We start from the raw sequence: 25000 nt of genomic DNA on the forward strand, positions 1-25000 counted from the left end.
AAAGGGTGTCATGAACAGCAAAACGGATTGACCGCGTAGAATCAGTCTGTATGTGTAAAACAAACTACTGCAAACCTGTAAATGACTTTCTTACTCTGCGCATGCAAATCATTTAGGCACTATTTTACCTTCATAGTATTATCAGTGTGGTTAATACAGAGAGGCTGGCGGATCAACCGTGCTTGTTGTCATATTGTACTTGAACACATGACCGTGGATTATGCAGTAAACATAATGTTCATCTATAAAGAAATGCTCCATGATTACTTCGGCCCCCACTATGAAGGATGCGCGTCTGTTTTTTTTTTCTTCTTCTTCTGTGTTTTTGACGGATATGAGATGCCGAGTACAAACAGCAGTCTTTTCATCTGCTGGCATGATTACTGAATTTATTTGTGCTGATATTGATTAATTGAAGATCGATAATCTTAATTGATCAAATTATTTACAATAAATAATCAAACATTGATTATTCATTAACATCTAATCGTAAGATATAATCATTGTATCGTCAACTAAAAAGAGAATAAGCCTCATTTTATGCTTTTTTCTTTTTTTTTAATACTAATAAATTATTTTTTCAAAATGTGTTATTGATAAAGTTTTTTTTTTTTTTTAATTGCAGTGGACATGATAGGTCTACCACAAGGCTTCTTTGGACATCGTTTTAAATCAAAAAGGAATTTTCTTTATTTTATTTTTTTTTTTAGAAGTTTTTGTATCACTTTGCATCAGAATGTGTTGGCTGTATCGTCATACTGTATATCAACTAAAAATTTCAAGAATGTCACTATATAGATTTTTGCTTATCGCCCCTACCACTTGGATATTTAAAGAGGTCATGACATTAGAAATAAAATTTTCCTTTATCTTTTCACATGTTAGAGATCTTTGCACTATAAAAACATGGTACAAGTTTCAGAACTCAAAACTTCCCTCTCACTATATAAAGAGCATTTGTTGAAAGCAAGCTGCCAAAGCGACTCGTCTCTCCACATTGTGATGTCACACTAGACATTTGCATCTGACCGCCTCCACAACACATCAACGCCTACTTTACCTTATCACTTCTGTAGCCCCGCCCAGTAGCAGTGAGATGACAAGGAGAGAGCCAATTAGAACAGTGGGCGTTTACGGTCAAGTCTTAAAGGAGAAGCAGCACCAAAACACAGCGATAGAGGGTCCGAATGAGGGTGGGAAATGATCATGTTTTACAAATATATGACAGAAAACTTTTATTTTTATTACTTTTGTATTATAAGTGAACATCAAGAAACATATTAAAATAATAAGAAAAAGCATGTCATGACCCCTTTAATATATAAACCCCATTTTGTTGATTTCCAGAAAAAAAAATCTATACCATATATATATATATATATATATATTTAGGTGGCTGGGGGTCCTCCTGCTGCAAAAGCAGAATTCTGTTGGAAACACCATCATCAGTGTTTATTGTATGAAGTAATGTCACTTTCTCTCTCTTTATTGTTTTTAATAGCTCTTGATCTGTTGGTCTCTGATTGTTTTATGTTGTTAGCCTTTCAGCGTAATCCCTCTAATACACTTTCTGCATATATAATGTATTTTTCCCTGTTTTGTGCTCTATTTAAACAACATCCAAACACTGCAGCTTTTGGTTTACTTATTCTCTGGCCTCCACCTCTTTTGCCCTCTTTTGGTTTCTTATTTATATCAAAATATATCCAACCAGCATGGCAGCTCTGTAGAGGGACCTGCTAACTGTCCTGTACTAATAAACATCTGTTATTCAAATGATGTACTCGCACAAAGACACGCTGGGACTGGAAAGCAGAGGGAATAGGTGGAGCAGAGGTTCACACCATCTCAAAAAACAAATCTATGCTATTGACATGAAAAGAAGAACTGTAGTAACTGTAGTGTTTTCATAGAGTGGCTGGCAGAGTCAGGAGAGACCTACAGCTGATCTCCACTGTTGGAATGCTAATAAACCACCTTGTGCTACTTATATATTCTGCAGGCTAGCACGGCAAAATGGCATGAAGTTGATTTTAAAAGCATATGTTTTACAACAAAAATAGGTGAAAAGGGATGCTGAGTTAATGTTGTTGGTTTCTCTGGACAGTCACAATTTGTTAGTGGATCATGCCAGTGCAATAAAATGTACTGTAACTGGGATCCTTGTTGTTTTACAACTGGAGTATTAACCCAGAGTACTTTGCTAGTACTTACTCTCAGGAGCAGTAAGTCTGATGAGGTAAGCCACTGGAATTCAGCAGAGATTTTGAACTTCTACCGCTGCACTAGAACGAATGGGAGGGGAACTAGGTGTGTGTTTTCAGGTGCAGATGTCTCGCTGGGCCTACCCCAATCCTCAGCAGGCTGCTTTTGGGTCCTAATAATAACTTGAAAGTGCCTCTTTTCGCCCCTTTTAATTAGTTTCTAGAATGAATACAGCTAATTGGTGGTTCTTAATTGGGTTTAGGTTTGGTACTTGTCTGTTCACATCCCCCTGCACCCACCCCTATCCCTTCTCTGTCTAGGTGAAAAGAAATCCTCACACCCCAGCTAGGGGTTTTATGCTGCTTGTCACTTAGGACTTTGATTTCTTGGCGAATTAAGAGCTATTTAATTAGCAGGGTTTCTTTTTATATCTCCATCTCAGTAGGGGAGAGATTTGGATGGTGTCAGAGTTGAAGCAGTTTAAAGGTAAAAGAGGGAGTTTCAAAAGCAGTGGCTCAACACACTTTGACAGAAACTTGCTGCATTCACAGACTGGAATAAAAATGAATGGAATGAGTGAATGCATTCACAGAAACATCAGGCATAGTCAAGTAACATTGAGTTGTCTTAATGTACTCCATTATGCTTTGGGTTAATGGTACGTGAATAGACCATATGGTTATTACTTAAAGTTATACATACGTCATCAATACATAACTAGGGCACCTCTTTGCCGTTATTTTTTTCAATTACATTGATGTAAAACTGTCACTTCTGAGGTCTTAATTTTAATGCTTGGTGCTGTTTATAATTCAGGGCTGACCTGGAAGAGGAACTGAACGCTCTGTGTCTGCAGGCAGCCCTGGATAGAGTCACAGTTCAGGACCTACAAGCATGTCTACAGGAGGAAAAGCAAGGTATCACACGCATCTGACACTTTCCTACCCCACACACATATCACAGGAGACATCAGTCCAGTTACACTAAAGGTCTTTGCTCGCCACTAAACGCTGAAGGAACTCGAGGAAGAAATCTTGAACCAGCGGTATTGCACAGCGAATATGTGTGGTAAGCTGTTGTTTTCATTGTGTTAACTTGTGGAGTTATACTGAAGTACTTTATATGCCTCATTTACAGTGAAACTTTTTACCGTGGCAGATTTTAATCCTGGAAACTTTATGAAAGCCATTGCATTAGTGTTTGTTTAGGCATGAACCACCAATAACCAATTGTCAACAACTCATTGTGGCTGATACAGATCATTTTACTTTTTATGTTTTGACTCTTTCAACTGGAACGGCAAGCTCATTATTTAAAAACCTTAAACATATTCATGAAACATAAACAGATAATGAAAAATTATATTTGGTTTAAGCGTGACCCCGAAAGACGGCACAAGCTAATATAAATACCGTAATTATCAGCTGTAATTCCACTATATGCATCAATAATAATAATTTAATTTACCTGTTAGTGGGCAATAATATATTGCACCTCTGTGTGTTATAATGAGGTGTGTTTTCGGTGCTAAGATTGGAAGTTTTTGATGTTTTGCTGTCAGTTTGCAATTGCTGTCATCAGTTGCAGATCCTGTTATAGAGAAGCGGCGTTCCCTCCCGCACACAGCTCTCAGAGACATGCACATCACTGCTCTGTCACTCATTCACAGTCCGCTCTCCATTCTCAGTGACATCACAAAAGAATTTCATCAAAACAAATGCACCCCTGTTCCTGATGTACAACCACATCCACTGTCAAACGATTTTTGTGCAATTTTGTTTAGAAAATGTAACATTACACAAGATTTGAACTTTAAAGGTGCTGTAAGAGATTTTGAAGCTTTCACATGACTGAGCCGTTGAATTAGCCACACCCCCTCATTCCAAAGCCCCGCCCTCCAAAGATAATTTTGAGAACAAAACCGAGCAAAAGAGCAGGATTGTTTGTTCCTGTTAGTCAAATTTAACAGTGGCACAATAGCGCCCTCAACTGACAAACATCATGCATCATATCCTCAATGATCCGCTTCAACTACAACACTATGAGAACGAGCTAAATGATTGACAGGTGAAAAGCGTCACTGACCACGGACACATATTTGTTTGCTGTTTAGAAAGTCTACAGCTGTCACAGAGACCGGTGAGATATCTCACGACACTTATTTCATTAATACCTTAAAGGGAGTAGGAACATTTTTTGCATACTTTTCCATGAAAAAATCGCTAACAGCACCTTTAAATAAAGAAATAAAATAAATGCATTTGTTTTGCAAATGCATATTCATTTAGCTGATATACTGTACACACCGTAAGATGTGATCAAGGTATTGTGTTAACTCTTGCATCATAACAGATGTACTGTGCAAGAATAAACAGAGAATTGATCAAAAAGATATAATCACTGTCCAAATTGTTTCAAAGAACAACTCAACCTATATTTTTATGTAGATAAAATGCTAGTGCACGCAGTACAGTGCTTGCATGTGTTCTAAAACTCAGACTCTCTGATACAGGAGACACACATCGCCCACGTGACCTAATCAAGACAGAACACCATCAATAAAATGACTAGCAAAACTGATAAAAGGTTAATTTGACACTGTACAGCCGTTCTGCAGACATTTATGAAAGCAGTGCTTCTGGACTGGCAGTGGAGACCCACAGTTAAGCAGAAGGCTCATCTAGAGAACTCATTAGCCAATCAAGGGACCCAAAGAAAAAAAAAGCTCAGCGAATTATGACCTGATTTGTGTCCACATGGACCAGAGACAAAAGAGATGGCTAATTTAAAGTAACAAACTTCTCAGCTGTCATGGAGATGTGTGCATTTGCATTCATGGTTTGGAGGTGGTGAGTGTTTGTGAGCATGCACATAGGTGAATAGTTATGTTTCTGTGCGTGGGTGCATAAGGCTGCTGGAGAAAGACACTTCAGCGACTCAGAATTTCAGCCTCACCTCTGACTGTCCAAAGGTCAGCTCAGAAAAAAAAACAAACAAAAAAAACAGATTCTAAATATTTCACAACATTTTCATTCGACAAATGAGCATCCACATTCACCATGAAAGATTTATCAACCCGAGCTGGCTGCTGCCCTCCAAATGTGTTTATTTTCCCTTCTTTAAACAAGCATAGAAACAAAGTTACTCCCGTGAAGACAGAAACACAAACCCCCACTTACTTTGATAATTGCCTTTAAAATTAATGTCTATTACTCTCCAAAAACCTGCATGATTGCTTCATGTCAGAGGGCTTTGATTTTGGTTACGAATCCCCTTTTTAAGGCTGTTCATTAATGGCTTCTTTAAGAGCTCAAGCAGATGAATAGATGGTTGAAAAGACAAGAAATTATGTGTCATTAATGATAATTGATTTGAGGAGGGAAAGTGGCTGTCAGGTGACAGTATGAGCTTTGTTCCTTCACCAGAGCTCCTGTTTAAGGAGTTGCAGGAGGAGGAGGTCAAGAGGAGCAGCACCTCCATCAAGACAACTGCCCGAAGAGTGGAACAGACTTTTAAAAAGGTACCAACCATTTGCGGCCAGCTATTTACATTTTAGGACATGTTTTGCCTTTAGCAGGACCGTGTCAAGAAGAGCAATGAGCTGAGGTCCATTTGATTCTTCCTAAGGCCCAACTAGCTGAAATGAAATATTTTATTCGCTTTACAGGGCGACCGATAGTGGATTTTGCCGTTAACGACAGCTAAGGTGGTGGAAAAGGTTGATTAATCGGCTGATAGATTTTAAAATCGATATATAGAATGTTAAAAACTTTTTTAGTCTTTCCTTACTATGATGGGCACAGACATACAAGCTACAATGGGACAAAATGTATTAAATCCCAGATGCATTATTGTGCAACCAAAACTGTAACCAGAAAAAAAACAAAAATGCAAATTTGGTGCATGACTTGGGACTTTTAATTATAACCAAGCCAGAAACACTCTTACTTTATTTTGTACTTATTTTTAATCAGTATAACCAATATATCGGTCTACCTCTAATTAGCTTATTGATTCAAAAATAGTGTAATGCAAGAAGGTTTTGGATCACAATGGTCTAAAACCGAAGAAAGGATCATGCGCTTTCAAAATGCTTTTGACCGTGTGTGATTTTTAGACATCAAGCTTACGATGTATTTACACCGTAAGCACCATATCTAAGATAAAAATCACTTATCCTCAGCTCAGCACTTATAAATGGCTCTGTTTGCTTTCGCCGAAGCTGCCAGTATATGATGCATGCTAAATAACTCGGCCCTTCACTCATTTAACACCAGTAAATCATTTGTCATTAGTATTTAGCCTGAGCAGATCAGGGCCACAGTATATTCAGAAGCACTTCATTTCCCCTAAAGCAACATTTAGGTTAGTGCTTGCTGGAGGGGCTGGCGAGGACTGAGGGAACATTCTGAGCAGAGGAATGAAATGGTTTGTAGAATAATTCGGAGCAGATGATGGCATTGTGAGCTGTGCCAGCAGCTGCCATATGGTCGTGTAATGGGGGCTGTCATCGCCTTTATTATCGAATGACAAGCACCATGTTAAACTTAATAACCCACAGGGGCAGTCTGCTGTTTATGTGCTCTTGCTAACGCATTATAAATGAAATAATTTTTGATGGAGATGGGGGGGGGTCGTTGTCAGCCAGCTATAAAGGGGCCTAATGTTGTTTGAAAGGTGGTGTGCTGCGGCAGTAAGGCTGAGAGAGTGCTAAATAAAAGGCAGTGATTTGCCTGGGGGTATACACCCAGCAGGCATCCCCTCCTCTCTTTCACACCCTCCACCAGGATTTGACAAGCCGTCTAAATGGCCCTCTTTTATGTTTAGCCATGAGTAACAAAATTGGGGGGAATCATAGACTGCCTCTCTGCCTGCCTGCTCCAAAATGGCCAAAGCGAGAATGAATTTAAAAGCACACATGTTAAAAAAGATGCTCTGCTGAAAAGATGAGGTGATGATTTGATGTGCACATGTGTGCGTACTCTCATAGATAGAAGAGTTACAAAGTCAGATGGTTTCTCTGGAGCGCGAGGTTCTGCGGTTGCGAGAGGAAAATCAGGTGCTACGGGAAGGGAACACAGCACTGGCCAGGGAGCGGGATGATCTGCAGGCCAGAGTTCAACTCCACCAGCAACGTGCAGTCGCCCGTAAGGAGGCAGAAGAAGCCCAGGCCAGAGCAGAGCAGAACAGATTGCTTGATCAGCTGCACAGCTTCAAGACAGAGGCAGAGAAGGCCGTTAAAGCAGCAGCCCAGGCCAGACGCAGGCTACTCAAGCTCAGACAGGAACTGGGAGTCCTGCGAGCAGAGCGAGATTTCCATAGGTCTGCAGCTAAACGCAAGGTGAAAGCCCTCACACTGACTAACAGCAGGATCAGGTCCAGAACTGCCTGGGTGAAAGCCTCCAACAGAACGCATGCACAATCAAAATGGAAGAGGATGGACAGTCCCACCAAGGACGACTGGGAGGACATGAGCGCAGACAGGTACTTCCCCCACCTTGTCTTTTTATCTGTCTCTTTCTCTCTCGCTCTCCATCTCTCATGCTCTCATTATTTTTCTGACTGTAGGGACAGCACACATATGCATAAACACAAGCAATCGGGTGATTGAATCCCAGCTCCTGTCTAGTTGGTATTCAGAAGAGAAGAAAAAAAAGAGGAAGGGGGCAGAAAAGAAGGGAAAAAATGTCAGATCCTTTGAATTATCCTGGGATGTCTTGCTAGGAGCTTATTGACTGAAATTTGCATGTAGAATTAGCCACCTCTGAGCAGCGGAGTTGAACCGGTGCCAGAAAGCACCTGAACCCACCCGCAGCCCCTCACGTTCTGCCCAATGCCATTTTCCCACTGTCATGAGCCCTGAAATTGACAGTTTGGCAGGTTAATTTAATTTGTGCTTCCTTTGCATATTCACCCCCTGACAGAGGAGGAGTTCCAGGCAAACCCTGGCTGATCAATTTAGTTTTCCTTTGACACCCCTATTCCACAATGAAGCCAGCATCTCCTTTCTCTCCTCCTCTTCCTGTTCTTGCTCTAATTTAACGGGATCAATTTTGAATGACTCTGTTCGGCTCACTACCAGATGTCTACAAGCTGTTTAACATCCCCCAAATCAAGCAGTATCTTCAGTAATTATTTCATGAAAGTTTTATGCTGGAAACTGCGTTTGGGTTAATGGCAAGATGGATGGTATGATGATTTCCATTGATGCCAGTTCACAGATTTATTTTACCCAAATGCACCACTGCCTCAACAGAACAGCATGCTGGAACCTTTCCAAATCTTCCTCTAAGAGGCTTTTCAATGACACAGTGCAACATTTAAAAACGAAGAACTGTGCTTTAGCTGTTTAGTTACACACCACGTCCATGTTTAATTGAAAGATTGTGATTTTAACAGTCAGTGATGTATTGAGTTATTTTGTATTCTTCTGGGGTAGTTTGGCTCGTTGTTATCACTCGTTCTCACATGGATGCTATGGAATGTCACAAAGTAGTGCAGAGTATATCTATTAATCTTGGTTAATAAGTAAATCTTTTCACTACATTTTTCTTCACAGTGAAAATGAAAAATACTCTGACAGCCTAGAAAGTCGATACTCTGCTCAGACCCGTCAAGCACCTCAGAAAACCAAGGTTTGTTACGCAACCATATTTTATTCTTTACAATTTTAGAAGAAATTGACAATATTGTATTTCTTGTACATTTCATGTGTTTGAGACAGAATAACTCTAGTTACCTTTGGCTTATAAAGGTGTGCTATCTGGAGAACTCAATATATGACTGGTTAAAAACAGTTTATAGGTTTGAAACTGGGATTTACAAAAAAAGAACAATTTAAAGAAAAAATTAATACAATTAATTTTATTTTCAAACAGCATATGTTTTGCAGTTCACTCAAAGGAATTTTACCATTGTTAATTACCTCATTAAATACTGTTTGTGGTTGTAGTAACCTGTAATGTCAATTCATTCTGCTTTGTTACACGTGTGTTTGATATTTATGTCCAAAGATATTTTAAATAGCCTCTTTCCATTAAAGCAAAGTTAAAATATTTTCTTTTTGACTTTAAGCAGTTGCGTTGTTTGGGAGATGTGTATCAGCGGTGTCTATTCCTGTAAATGTGATCTCTTCTCGGCAGTCTCTTAGGGCTCTGTTGGCTCTCCCCCATCCCCTCGGGGAACATGGAAGCTCCATATCTTCTGCTTTTTTCCCTCTTTCTCAGCTCTACAGCTGTCAGCCTTCTCTCAGATCCTGCCTGAATGCCTCTGTGTACTCGTCAACCGTGCTGGCTCACATCGGCGTGACAGTGGAGCATAGCGCTGCACCGCCCGTGTCACACTAAAGAGCTTCTGGATAAATCCGTGATCAAACCCATAGAGAGAGAGAGAGACTGATCAAAACCTTTTTAAATAGTGTTCGATACAAACGGGGAGGGGGAAGCCGGAACTCCTTTGATGTGACTACAAACGCTTCCTCTGTGTCACTCTGCTGTGAGCCGCCACGTTGCGTTATGTTAAACTGTTGCCCCGGCTTATTGTGTCATGTGTTGTGTTTCCACCTCCTACCTGCCTGCAGGGCTGCAGGTACATGCTGATCTGCCCCATAGAAAGGCCTGAGGAGGATTTGAGCTCGACCCGGTCTCAAACTAGAAACATTCAACGTCAAGGTAATCTACCAGATACAACTTAGCACCTGCATGGTGCAGAGCAGCAGCCAATGTGCTTGATTGCTTAAACAGGCCTTATCTAATAAAGTCTTGATCCTATAAACAATAAACAGAATCATTTTCCCTTGTCAGGTGCAAGTGTATAATTTCAGAGCCTCTAGTATCACCCAACAGAATATCAAAAATATTGATCGGCTAAATTCAGAATGTTATACTACCATCGAAATATTTGTGCCATGTCCATATACTGCAGAAAAAGTGACCAGAGTGGAAGCAGAATGGCATGATTTTGCCCGGAGCGAGTGGGTGTTTTGAAACTCTGAGCGTTATTGTTTTCTCCTACTCCAAGAGTGCTCCACTAACACTCCATTACGAGCACACCACCTGTTAACGGCTTATAATGCAGCAAGAATTCACCATGTGTTAAGCACAGTGTTAAACAGTATTGGCATGAAAGAAAAATGGAATTTCGGCTATTATCAGATAGAATGTGATAAATACAAATGTATATTGAAAATGAATGACGGCAAAGGAGAATGGGAGTGCGGAGGTGATTGACATGACCAAACGTTTGTTGTGGAATCTTAAAAGGTGTGTGTCCAGACAACACGATAATATCAGTTGACACGTGGAGAGAAAAAGGTCAGTAATATATTCAGTCACAGTCAGTGTGTGCGTGTATATATATATATATATATATATATATATATATATATATATATATATATATATATATTTAATTATGTATATATATATTTTTTTGGAACAATTTAAAGATTTATTGCTAGATTATATAGATATCTATTTATTTCTATAGATTAGATAGATTATAATTATTTATAGATAATTTATTTAATCCAGAGAATGTTGTCAGCATGTTTCAAATGTAAGCTAATATTAATAGACTTGGGCTAATGTTAATGTTCCAATAAAGCAAACTGAAGCTTTTCTCCTATTATTCTGCATTCATTTTTAATTTAATACATCTTTTGCATGGAGGTTTGTGATATTTAAAAGCATACTGAAATAGGGGTCTGGGTATCTCAGCGAGTATTGACGCTGACTGTCACCCCTGGAGTCGCTAGTTTGAATCCAGGGTGTGCTGAGTGACTCCAGACAGGTCTCCTAAGCAACCAAATTGGCCCGGTTGCTAGGGAGGGTAGAGTCACATGGGGTAACCTCCTCGTGGTCGCTATAATGTGGTTCTCGCTCTCGGTGGGGCGCGTGGTGTGTTGTGCGTGGATGCTGCGGAGAATAGCGTGAAGCCTCCACACGCGCTACGTCTCCGCGGTAACACGCTCAACAAGCCACGTGATAAGATGAGCGGATTGGCGGTCTCAGACGTGGAGGCAACTGAGATTCATCCTCTGCCACCCGGATTGAGGCGAGTCACTACGCCACCACGAGGACCTAGAGCGCATTGGGAATTGGCCATTTAAATTGGGGAGAAATGGGGATAAAATAAAAAATAAAAAAAAAGAATACCGAAATAATTTTACTGTGGTGCAATAGTTAGGCGTATATTTTCCCATGGAGCGAACACGGAGCGGGGTTTTTCTTATCAGTGAGGAAGCAGGGAGCGGGAAATGGACAGCCCGGAGTGGAGCTGGAGCGGAGTGATTACAGAATGCTTTGAGCGCGGAGGGAAAATTGCTGCCGCTCCACTCACATATTCTGGTATGGTAGTAGGCTATTCCGTACAGAGCAATTGTTTTCAAACAGGTTTCCCAAACACTCCTACTGCCCTCATCCTTCTCCCAATGATCTGAAAAACAGATTATGATTATAACAACAAACTCCAATGGTGGAGCCAAAAGTTGACCTCTCAAGCAGTGTAATGTTATGAAGCCCACAGTGTTTACTCTTTGTGAAGCCAACTTACAGATGGCATTATAGTTGTGTCTGCACATTAAATCATTATACAAATCATTACCTCCTTGTACGACTCTTGGTCATTTTAGTTGCTATTTATCAACTGTAAGTTAGTTGCAGTTGGATCCACTGCCACCTTCAAAGAGACTGTAGTATTGAGTGTGTCCTCTCCTCCACCTTCAGGTGTCTCACAGCAGATGATGAGGAAGAGGAAGGTATCAAAGCCCACTGCTGTGTTGCGCCAGAGTCTTCTGTCCCTTAAGCAGCAGGTTGCAGCTCTACAGGCCGACAGAAGAGCAGCACAGCAGCTCGCAGCAGAGCAGAACCAAAGACAAGTGCAAGTAGACTCCCTTCTCCAGCAACTCAATGCCAGCAAGCAGCTTTCAAAGGTAATGCAGGACTAGAATGACATTTTGCTGTCTCTTGACTTTGCTTTAGTTCACTCTTGGAGTCTGATTAATGTCTGGTTACTATTGCACATACATGTGTGCTGACAGACTTCATGTGACCCATACGTATAGTGGCCCCTAAAAGTATTTGGACAGATCTGGAATCTATGAATTTCACAGATAACAAAATATCAAACCAGGTAGTATCTTCAAACAGATGATGTTTGTCCTGGTCTCAGAACTAACCTAACTTAGTTCAGCCATATTTGTAAAGACTCGGCTGGTGTCTGTGAGATTTTTTTGTGGATGTGGGTTAATGATAGTCATTTTTTATTTGTACAGATACGTTACATTTCTCAAAAACACATTAGAATGCTATTTATAAAACTCTTGAATGTATTACTTCTATGATCAACATGTTTTCAAGTTTTAAATTAAAGAAGTGAAAGTCTGAAATTCTTGAAAAAATGTAACATTGTGCTCTCTAGCGACATCTGTGGTTGAAACTCAAAACTGCAAGTAGTTTATGGAGGAACACTCCATTAAAGTTTTAATGAATTCTTTTCAATAGAGACCATTTTGATAATAAAATAAAATTCTCGAATACAGAATTCAGAAAAATAACCATCCAATAACCACAATATACATCATAACCGCAAAATATTACACCCGTTGGGCACAAAAAATGTCCTGGACAGTTGTGCCTTGAAGATTGGGAACCCTTATATATTTTTGTATTATATTGTACATCCTCTGTTAATAATGCAAGTGAACCGTAATACTACAATAGTACGTCTATGCACTGCATACAATAACACTGTAAACTAAAAACATCAAACGAGGATTCAATAATGATGGGGATCAAATAGACTTTATTAAACATGAAAATAATATGTCCAATATAACAGTTATAAGAAGTCAATTTCAGAAGTCGTATATATTAGGAAACATGTCACAATAACTTCACCGGACAATATAGATACATTGCGATCAGTAAACACACGGGTAATAAAAGCATGACTACCCTACCAGACAACATACTGGATCCAATTACAGCAGGTAAACAACTTCGCCAAATGGATAACAGAGAAACATTCATCCAGACTGCAGCGATGCTGTCCTGAACATGAGACAGCCGGTACTACTTTACTGTGGTTACGGACATGATGAAATGACGCAAAGAGGAACAACATAAGCCAGAGATTTTGTGCCAAATCTGACCCGACAGGTCAAAATACAGATCGTTTTTATAGGCTTACTGTAGTGAATCGGGGTAAAGACATTGTTCTGAACACTGTTTGTTTATGTAGTCAATCAATAATGGCAATTTGTTCATTTTAACCAGAAAATCTTACGTAGCGCAGCTTTTAAGTTTGGCATAACTAGTTTGGCTTTATCTCTTATTAAAAAATACTCAGTGAAGCAGTTACACCATCTTTTCCAGTTAAGAAAAAAGTTACACCACATTATTTATTTAATTTAGTATTTACCGGTATGTTGAAATGGTAAGATTTCTCCTTTTTGTCATCTGGGTTATCCTTATTTGGTGTCCAAATACTTTATGGGTCACTGGATGTGACTGTTTTCAAATGAATGCGCACACACAGTGTTGTGTGTTGGCTGTGTGATTGTACTGAGCTGGATGGGTAACAGACAGAGGCTGAATAAAGACCACAGGCACGTCCTGAAATGACAAGCCAATTTGAGACTTGATTAAGTCAAACAGAAGGTCAAGATGAACACCCCCATCTCTCTCTCTCTCTCTCTCTCTCTCTCTCTCTCTCCAAACACACCCTGCTGCTTATACACAGCTTAAGCAAAGATGGCAGAAAGTGTGTGTGTGTTTGCACGTGCGCATACATGTTTGTTTGTTTGACTCTGAATCGTGCAGTATTAATGGAGTGGTGAAAGGGCAGCAGGTCTGTGCCCGCACACACTGCCCCGTCCTGCCCTGTAGTGTGATCACTCTCTTTAATTGGCTTGAGGTGGTGTGTCCAGATTTGGTAAATTCAACAGATGATGGCAATCAGAGAAGTGTATAGAACGGACTGTTTGGAATTTATCAATGTTAATTTGAGAGTTTTGTTTCCTTTTTTCCTCTTTAGACTTATTTAAGACAGACAGACAGGGAATCAAGGGCAAAATCACACTGCTCAACAGGCAAAAAAAGAAAGAATCCCATAGGGCCTTGGTTTGTTTATTTCTCCTAGAGGGCCACCGCCCTGCAGAGTTTAGTACACACCTGCCTGTAATTGTCAAGTAATCCTGCCACATTAGCAACTGCTCCTAATTACCGCAATATGTCTGCACGTCCTTAATATTGGAAAGGTCAAGAGCCGCCAGTAAACAAGGACAGATGTGGTCTGCAACAGGCAGCAGTGGTCCATTCCAATTGATTTTTACAACATTTGATTTGTTATAAATGTCAGACAATTTTGCATGTGGCAAATGATATAAAATTCCAAATGAAACTGTGTTTTAAAACACTTGATATTAATAATCATTGAGCACCACCTGATTGCTTCAAGCTTCTAATGAAAGCAGTGGGACTATTGATCATAAATGCAACCGAAGAAGCTTAGAGTCACAAACCATAAAAGAATCTAGCGATCCAAAAACATTAACAGTATAATATATCTGTTTCTTCAAATAACAGTCATATCAGTCATTACATGACAGAGAATTGCACTAAATGGTTTTTATTGTTGTGGGTTTTACTCGGCTGACAGATTTGTGATGGAGGCGCAGAATAAAAAAAGCTCTCAAAGATTACAGTCCACAGGAATCGAGATTTATTCTCCAAACCAGAGAGAATACTTCCCATTTAACCATGTGAGGGCTCTCTTCCTTGCTCGTCCATTTCCAGACAGCCTTTTTTAATGATTATTATTACTGTTTTTTATTTTCTAAAAGCAAGAACCAGAAAGACTGTTTTTCCTTTATGTATTTGATAGCATCGCCATAATGCCGTTTATATTTTCCACTTATTTCCACTATGTATTGCATTTATTATATGTAGATATGATTGTTTGTAATGTGAATAAGTTGTATTCATGTTGGACTACATATTGTAGTAGGTTGTTTGTAACAGTATAAATATTGATTCGCTATAGATTACCTACTGTATGTTAACTTCACAAACTATGTATTATATAAACAATATGTGAAATGTTGACCATTCCCAGATGGCGGCGGTGTTAACGGATCCAGAGCAGCCGAATACACCATCTGCATATTAATTATATCTTATGTCTATGATTCTAAAGACCTTGATTAGCTTGATCAGGTGCCTAAATTGTGCAGGACTGTAGAGCAGAGATGAATGCCCCTGCTGTTGGGTGAGGAAGAAACCTTGAGAGGAACTAGACACTTCTCAGGTCAACCTGATTGATCAAATAAAATTAAAAAATGGTGGTGCTGGGGTCTGGGTAGCTCAGTGAGTATTGACGCTGACTATCACACCTGGAGTCACTAGTTTGAATCCAGGGTGTGCTGAGTGACTCCAGCCAGGTCTCCTAAGCAACCAAATTGGCCCGGTTGCTAGGGAGGGTAGAGTCACATGGGTGTGTAATGTGGTTCTCGCTCTCGGTGGGGCGCGTGGTGAGTTGTGCGTGGATGCTGCAGAGAATAGTGTGAAGCCTCCACATGCGCTACATCTCCACGGTAACACGCCCAACAAGTCACATGATAAAATGCGCGGATTGACGGTCTCAGACGCGGCGGCAACTGAGATTCGTCCTCCGCCACCCGAATTGAGGCGAGTCACTACGCCACCACGAGGACTTGGAGCGCATTGGGAATTGGGCATTCCAAATTGGGGAAAAAAATAAAAAATGGTGGTACTATAGTGGATGCTGTCTGTAGATGCGTAAGATGAACATGTCTTGCTGTTGTTAGCAACTTGCGCCATGGGCAAAGAGTTTTAAGATGGCGCATCATATACCATAAATGAATGCATTTTGTTCCGTCCTCTCTAGCTGCCTTTAAGCACAAGATTGTAGCTTGTGTGAATGGCGACGTGTCTTTTTGTGTTACCCACAGTAGTTTGTTAGCAGAACTGTAGATGGTTAAATCAGTGCAAAAGGAGAAGCTCACCTAATGTTGAAATTATCTACAACACAAAGTTTGAACGGAGTCTGAACATTAAACGGTTTGGGTTGAATTTATTGCAGGTATTTGTGGAGATGAAATTACTGGATATGTGTGTGATTCCACAGCGTGAGGGTTCTGTGTAAAATACTCCTCAACGAGCAGATGGTCTAGTTGAAGTCGTAGGATGGAAGAAGATGCAGAGGGCACTAGGTTGAATTAAGAGATTGCTAAAGCATTTAGAGATTTGTAAATTAAAGGTGCAGTAATTACTTAAAAAAAATAAATAAATACACCCAAATGAATGAATAGTACTTTTGACAAATATTGTCAGAACTCTAGTCATATCGATGGGCTAGAATATATAAATAAAGAAATATAGTTTGTTTGCTTTTTTGTTTGTTTTTGTACTTAATGGTAGTTCCCCATGGGGCCACTGCTGAGATCACATGACCAGCCAAATACTACTCACTTTATCTCCATAAACCCTCTTATTTATTTTTATGGAATATTAATAAGAGGTGACAAACATGCCTGTGAAAAGAGTATTTCTACAGATGCATACACCAACTGGTGTCAGTGTGAAGTCCCAGACCACTGTCATATTAGTTTCTGAGGAAGACAAAAAGAGCTAGTGAGACATTAAAACCATTATCTATGAAACTAATAAGGAGTTTCATAGCAGTGCTTTCTTTAAACGTCTGGAAATAGAAAGTGATTAAAGAGTAACTGCATGTTTGCATTGAGCTCTTTGCCTCCAATGATCATATTTGTATTTACAAGAAATGATTACGCCAGAGGGGACATCGGTATGATAACTAAGATATAAGCGCATTGCATTTATTATTTTAGAGGTTTAAGTTCTGGTGTTGTTGTGGGTTTTGTTTTCCTGTGTGAGCTTGTATTTGTTCGTTTGTATTTCTTCCAAATTAGTGTTCGTGTCAGGTGTCACACTACTCTCAGTTCATATTGACCCCTGTGCCCTTTGTGGTTCAGTATTGATCTCACTCATCCTAATGTCTGTCTCTCTCTCTCTCTCTCTCTCTCTCTTTCTCTCTCTCATTTCATTGCCAAGGCATAAAAGACAAGCGTTCTGTGATAAACAGCCAAGTTCAATTAAACACAGAAGCAGAGTAGTCGTACTGCACCGCTGCTGAAGTGTCACATGGCTGTAGGGATCACACAGACATCGTGTAGTATTAAAGAGAATGGATCTCTTATTGCTGGCTTTGTGATGTATTTTAGATGACTTGGATGAGTGTCTTTGTTCCTATTGTATGTTAGAACTGCGAATGATAAGTATTTTAGCAGAACCTCATTGTGTGTGTGTGTGTATGTGTGTGTGCGTGTGTGTGTGTGTTCCGTGTTCTCTCTAAGTGGAACACATGCTCTACAGTGAAGTGACACTTTCATCAGTCAATCCCTGCACACATCCCTGTGGGATACTCCCAGCTGCTCTCTCTCTCCTTATCTATCACCATATTTTTCTTTACTTCAACAAGTGCTCCCGCCACAAGCTAGGGATATGACGCAAAATGAACGTAGGTGACATAGGCCTAAGTAGAGATTGACGATTTTTTTTTTTACCTTGTGCAACCCCAGCGCCAACTAAAGTGCCTCTGGAAAGAAACAAAAAAAAAAGTTTTTTCATTTAAACCTGTTTGGTTGTAAAGAGGAGCGTCTCTAGTTTCTTTTAATATGCCGCTTTAAAAAGTCTATTTATTTTTTGCGCGTCAGAACGCTGATAAAGATGAGGTCCTCGTGTGGATTTAGGGACATTATTCCCTCAAAAGGTGAAAAAACATGTTAGTTATTTTGAATAATTTTCAACATGAACACATCTGTGGGTCAATTCGCAACATTTTAATATCAGTTTTGTTATTGTTTTATTTTGTTATCACTGTACAATACAGTTCTAATCATTAACATTAGTAAATGCATTCCTATATTTAATGTGCATTTTCACATTGAGAATAAATGTGTTCATCCAAAAGCTGAAAATGTTGCTTTCAGAAGCTTTATATGAAGTTATGATGAAAATAAGGTGCATTTCAAACTGTTCTGAGACCAGTGCAGACAGACAGCACACTGGAGGTTAAAGAGCCCATATTATGCTAATTTACAGGTTCATAATTTTATTTTGGGAGTCTACTAGAATAGGTTTACATGCTTTAATAATCAGAAAACACATAATTTTTCTCATACTGTACATTTCTTTTCCCCTCTCTTCATCATCTGGCTTAAACGCTATGATTTACCTCCTGTCTCTTTAAAGCCCCCCTTTCCATCAGCTGGCCTAGTCTGTTGTGATTGGCCAACCGCGTAGAGCGTGTGTCGGAAATGTAACGCCCCTTACCATAACCGAGTTTCAGCTCCCGAGTTTTCCTGGGCAGCTCTGTAAACTCTACTGTAACTATGGTAACAGTGGCGTCGGTTTTTGCCGTACCAGTTCGAACCCGAGTCCAATAATGAATGAAATAATGAAAGTTTGGAGGAACAAGTTGATCGACCCGAACCACCTTCGCAAGCATGATTTGAGCAGGACGTTTCACAGTGGTAAGTTTTAATTTTGGTGCTTTCTTACAAGAACACTGTTGAATATTGTGAACCTAACAAAGCTTCAAGTAAAAGACACGTAGTGCATCTAAGTTAGTCATCTTTTGCTGGAATGGGTGAAGCCGAACTTCTGTCGCCAGAGATATGAACGGAGAACAACGGCTTACTCCCAATTACAATATGGACCAAAACGATAACGTTATATAGCAAGAAAGCTGAGCACTAGCGTGGATTGCAGATGTAAAATGAACGTTTGTAAAAATAAATCCATCTCCACACTTGATCACTAATCATGATAGTAAGAACGACAAACAATCTGCATAATTCTACACAATTGTAGGTAAAAGTGGGCCCGCAACTGATAAGCAAAACTCTTTCAACACAATAACATTAGCTGTTAGGTTAGCAGAGTCCTACAGCTGTGCACTGGGTGTACACCGTAACTACAACACAAACTCTGCATTTGAACTCTCAGTAGCGGATAAATCCACAAATAATCAAGCATACTTACAGGTTGTGATCCTGAAGCACCAGATTGTCCCAATAAAGTGGGAACTGCACCATCTTTCAGGAGTAACCGTCTTGACAATCCGGCATTGGTTGTGGTTGTACTGCTGAGGAATAGTGGTAAAAATACATTTGAACCACTGATTCTTCAATTCATCTGCCTTTGGAAGTCAAACATAGAGGTCTTGCTTTCGCAGTGAAGAAAACAGCGTCTTCTCGACATGGCGACAACACTAACCCAACTCATCCTGGCCTCGGCGATAACTACGTTTGTTTGAGGGCGGGCCAAAGTAGCCTGTAGGCGGGCATTATGCAAATGTGTTACATAGTGATGTAGATACTTTACGGAAGAAATGTCTGGACTACAAACAGCCCGTTTCTTTAGTTCTTGAGCAGTGTTGTCTGTGGGAGAGAATAACTCACTTTGGCGTGGACTTTGTGCTTTGTAACTTTGCAGACCTTTTACATGCACAAACAGCTATATTACACACTAAACGACAGGTACAATCCCAAAAAGCATAATAGGGCCTCTTTAAGTCATTCACTAAATAGGGAGCAAGGGAGCATCCTATAGCTCTCTATGCAGTTAAGTGCATTCACTCCTAAAATCTGATCAAAAGTTCAGTTTCAGGCTGCAGATGATGTTTGGATCACTCAACATGTTTGACAGACATGTGACAATGATAATCAGTACATAGATTCAGAATTTATAATGTATCATTTTATTTTAACATGTTTGGAAGTGATTGGATGATGCTGGACATTACTTTGAATCTGAATTAATTATTCAGCTTTATAGAAAATCAGCACAATGGACATCAATTTTTAGGAAAACTTTTTGCTCTAGAATTTTTGCTTGTTTATTGTTTATGCTGCTAAATCAGAAAAGGAAATGGAAAATGCACACAGCAGTCACAGGGGGGTCTCAGGAGGTTAAGAACGATAAGGATACAGGTTACTATGTATTATATGTCCAAAAATTTATATGCCGAACCAGTTTTTGTTTAATTCGTTTTTTGTCACAGTATGGAAAAATAATTGCTTTGTTGGGTGCTATTCTTTAGAGACCCATCAAATGGTGCCATTTATCAGTAGACATATTAAAGAACTGATAACAGAATAAGTACAAAATAATATTGGTCAAGATGATTATCTGTCCATCTTTTGACATAAGTGCTCCATTTATCCTTTAATCTGGTCTCATGTTGTTTAAGATGAAAGAGGAACTACGCTTGATGTACTCTGACAGGTAGGACACACTTGCCTTCCTACCCCCACTCAGCTCAACCTCCTCACGAAGACTACTGTCACACTTTTCAGCCGTTCAGATTAATCGTTGTGGTGGGATTATTAGGAAAGGGTGGCAGAACCCCCCACTATCACCACAGCGGAGGATCTTGACAGCCTGTTTGACAGGCTGGGCCTGTAATCTGCGTAATTTGCAGGTGTTCTCCATGTTCTTCTTTTAGGAAGGGTCGGGATTACCTCAGGATTAGACTGCTAAAACAGCCTTGTCTGACAGGGAGGCTTTCAGGGGCTGTTAGCACTAAGCCAACCTAACCTCCCCACATCTCGTCTGAGTTTGACTGTGACTGAATTCTAACAAGCTTGACAGTTTAATTTACATTTCCAGGTGACTGGTCACAGCAGTTTGTAAATCAGTGATATATAGACTTGACAAATCTGCTCAGAAAAACTTCTTTCAACACTGCAAAAAATAGTTTTCTTATTTAGTGTTTTTGTCTTGTTTTCTAGTAAAAATATCTAAATCCTTAAAACAAGATGTATTTTGTTGACAAGCAAAATGGCATAAGATATTAAAGGGATAGTTCACACAAAAATGAAAATTCTCTCATCATTTATTCACCCTCATTTCTTTCCAAACCTGTGACTTTCTTTCTTCTGCAGAACACAAATGAAGATTTTCAGAAGAATATTTCAGCTCTGTAGGTTCATACAATGCAAGTGAATGGTGACCAGAACTTTGAAGCTCCAAAAAGCACATAAAGGCAGCATAAAAATGATAGAAGTGTAGTGAGAAACAGAACAATATTTAATCTGGGATGGCATGAGGGTGAGAAAATGATGAGAGAATTTTTTCATTTTTGGGTGAACTATCCCTTTTTCAGAGAAATCTGAAAAAAAAAATAAATGAGTCAACTTTATGCTTAAAACAAGAAGAAAAAAAATCTAAAAATAAAATAAAAATACATGTTTTTTTTTCTTGATTGGTATTTATTTTTTTATTTTTATATGTTCGAATATGTTTAAATATTTTAACAAAAATACTACTAAAGAAATTTTTAAATTTTTAAATGTTTTATTTTTTGCAGTAAAAAAGATTATTTTATTTCATTTTTATTTTATTTATTTATATATTTTTCTGTCTTTAAACAAATAATAGTGTATAATAATGAAGCACATGGTCTTGGTAAACATTTAGTAATTTATAGGACTGGGGGACCAGTGGCTGTGTCGGGATGTAGACAGAAAGCTGTATGATCCTAATGGCACTTCAGTGCAGCAGGGTGATTTATAAACCCTCAGATTGTTGGAAACACCATCAGTGCCTCACTGTGTACTGCCAACCTATCACAAGCACAAATAAAAAAAAAGTGATTTATGAAAAGTTGACGTCAGAAACCAAATATCTCCATCTGTATCAGATGTTCTACAATAAACTGAGGGGTGAAATCGCTAAGAATGTATTGCGCCTGGGGCCTGGTTAGCTCACCGAGTAAAGATGCAGACTACCATTCCTGGAGTCGTGAGTTCAAATCCAGGGTGTGCTGAGTGACTCCAGTCAGGTCTCCTAAGCAACCAAATTGGCCCGGTTGCTAGGGAGGGTAGAGTCACATGGGGTAACCTCCTCGTGGTCGCTATAATGTGGTTCGCTCTCGGTGGGGCGTGTGGTGAGTTGTGTGTGGATGCCACGGAGAATGGCGTGAAGCCTCCACACGTGCTACGTCTACTCGGTAACACGCTCAACAAGCCACGTGATAAGATGCACGGGTTGACGGTCTCAGACGCGGAGGCAACTGAGATTCATCCTCCGCCACCCGGATTAAGGCGAGTCACTACACCACCACGAGGACTTAGAGCGCATTGGGAATTGGGCATTCCAAATTGGGGAGAAAAAAAAAAAAAAAAGAATGTATTGTGCCCAGTAAAAGCGCTGTTTATTTGCATGCGCTGGTTTGGTGCCCGATTCAATAAAGGAATTAAGCAGATCAGGCAACAGTGCAAACATGCCCACAAATCCTGTGCTGAATGCAATTTGCATGCCGCTATTCCAATGTTGAAGTCTAGTTCTGAGCACTATATAGCAGACTCAGTCTGTCGGGACTGTATAGCATCACTCCACTACTGTGATCCAGATACCAGAATCATCTTTTTAACATACTAATTTAACGTGTGCTTGACTACTCCATGCGTCTGGATATATGCAAGTTTATGACTCTCTTCTAAATCATTTGATCATTATTTTATTAATTACTCCTGTCATGATCCATAGATAATGTTCAGTATCTCTTTTCAATAAAATTCAGTGTACCAGCTGCTTTCCTTGGGGGTAATAGCGCGGTGTAAATTGTGCCGGGCAATTTTTGTGAATGAAGCACAATCTATTATGAGCCTAATTTACATAGAAAGGAGGTGCAGAAAGGAATTTTAATGACTTCACTCATGATGCAGCGCTACTTCAGAGCTCATTGCATCTGACCAAACTAGATTGCGGGCGTTTAGTGAATAAGATGCAGTTTTTTGCGCTGAAATACCACACGCGAAAGTGGCACCACTGTTTGGTGAGTTTGTCCCTCTGTGTGCATGGTAATTTTTCCTTGGGTTGCTCCATATTGTAAGAACGGTGCAGTAACAGAAGAAAACACTATGTTTTGGCAGAGGGTGAAGTATTGCCACTGAGTGTTATTATAAACACTGCGTGTGGGTTTATTCCCCAAACAGAGCTTTGTGTTATTCACTTAGTTCTATGCAGTAAGTGTGCGTGTGTGTGTGTGTGTGCGTGTGTGTATGCGTCAGTGTGTGCTTGCGTGCGTGTGAGTGTGTGTGCGTGCGTGTGTTTGTGTGTCAGTGTGTGTGTGTGTGTGTCAGTGAGTGAGAGTGCAATTAGCCCTGGTGCGCAGCTTTAGCTGATAAACTCCCAGAGTGTACTGGGACGAGCTGACAATGGCTCTATTAAGGCTGCAATCCAAACAGAAAACGGGGAAATGATCTACCTCCTTATTAGCATACAGCTTTAATCGGATTTAAGGCTTTAATCACAAACTGCTGTTTAGTCCTGAGCTTAAAAATGCTTCATAATCATACAACTCTCCAGAAATTGTTTAATTAGACTGCTTGTTTTTGTCACTCAGCTCATTTAATTGATATTTCTCTGCCCCTTTATTAAACAGCTGATGTAACAGCTCTTACATGTGGATTTGTTTTTGCGTGTGTGTTGGTGAACAGAAGCAGGCATGTGAGCTGGCAGGTCTGGAGCAGCAGAAAACGTGTCTGCAGATGGAGTTAGAGCAGTGGAGAAAAATACATCAGCAAACAACACTGAACCGCCCTGCTGTGGACCCTGAGCACCTGCAAGCCCAAGTCAAACAGCTCACCCACCGACTGAAGGTCTCCTACAGTTCCTTACATTTCAATAGGATGTTTATATATGACAAATAGATTCAAGCGGTAACCTGTGTGAGATGATTGCCGTCAGTCAGAGGAAACAGAAATAGACTTTGTTCTTGACAGTGATTTATGAAATGCGTGGACTCCACTGTTGTTGCAAGTGTTCTCTTTACTAGTGCCTGAACAATAAGGATCTTTTGGGTTCATAACCGAATCTTATGTTTGTGTAAATAAAACTCACATAAACAGATTTTAGGCCAACTTAAACTATGTCAATGGCCGGAAGTAGCCTTAGCAAATAAAGACACTACTGGACTATACAATGCCATGGAGAGAAAAAGTGGTAAAAGAAAACCACACTGAAACCTACAAATTTCTCGATTTTCTACAAATAACTGTATGGAAACCACCAATAATTTACTTTGTTTACATCGCCCTTTTGTCTCAGAAATGTACACACAAATGTATACAAAAATAAGAGATAAAAGATCATATTTGTTTTATTAAGTACTGCCCCTCAAAAGCTAAATAACAGATATTTACATATCCCACAAGACATAATAATAATTTACACACATCATCCTGTTTAAAAGCTTACTTCCCCATGGCTCTTAATGTAGTGTGTTGCCTTCTTGAGCATAAATGAATGTTTGCATCTTTTATAATAGTTGTGTATGAGTCCCGCAGTTGTCCTGAGTGTCAAACGCTGGAGCACAACATCATATAGTCACTGTTGGGAAGAACTCAAATGCGCAGATGATGCTGGAAAACCAAAGAATGTGCAGCATGGAGGACTTTTTCTTAAGAACAGTGGGCAGCTTGACTGCTCAGGACGAAGCAGAGACTCATACACAACTATCACAAAAGACACAAACAGTCATTGATCATCGAGGAAGCAACACACCATATTAAGAACCAAGGAGATGTAAACCTTTGGACAGGATCATTTGTGTTAATCCAGTTATTATTTAGTCTTGTGGAATACATGTGAATATCTGCTATGTCGAATAGCTTCATCGGGGCAGTACTAATAAAAAACAAAATGCAATTTTTATGATCCCTCTTATTTTTTTTAATGATAAA

The 25000-nt window shown here is 39.7% G+C and overlaps 1 protein-coding gene across 5 annotated transcripts in view; it reads left to right on the top strand.

Annotated features, from left to right (window-relative positions):
* Positions 1 to 25000, top strand: part of cntln (centlein, centrosomal protein) — a 122420-nt gene that overhangs the window by 78532 nt on the left and 18888 nt on the right. For all 5 annotated transcript variants that reach the window (XM_051704987.1, XM_051704991.1, XM_051704989.1 and 2 more), the window contains 7 exons: positions 3022 to 3122; positions 5631 to 5725; positions 7196 to 7689; positions 8765 to 8840; positions 9785 to 9875; positions 11931 to 12136; positions 23756 to 23917. In XM_051704987.1, coding sequence (XP_051560947.1) covers positions 3022 to 3122; positions 5631 to 5725; positions 7196 to 7689; positions 8765 to 8840; positions 9785 to 9875; positions 11931 to 12136; positions 23756 to 23917 — 1225 coding nt within the window. The remainder of the gene's footprint in view (positions 1 to 3021; positions 3123 to 5630; positions 5726 to 7195; positions 7690 to 8764; positions 8841 to 9784; positions 9876 to 11930; positions 12137 to 23755; positions 23918 to 25000) is intronic.

Source organism: Myxocyprinus asiaticus, chromosome 8 (assembly GCF_019703515.2).
Source record: "Myxocyprinus asiaticus isolate MX2 ecotype Aquarium Trade chromosome 8, UBuf_Myxa_2, whole genome shotgun sequence".
Taxonomy (NCBI): Eukaryota; Metazoa; Chordata; class Actinopteri; order Cypriniformes; family Catostomidae; genus Myxocyprinus; species Myxocyprinus asiaticus.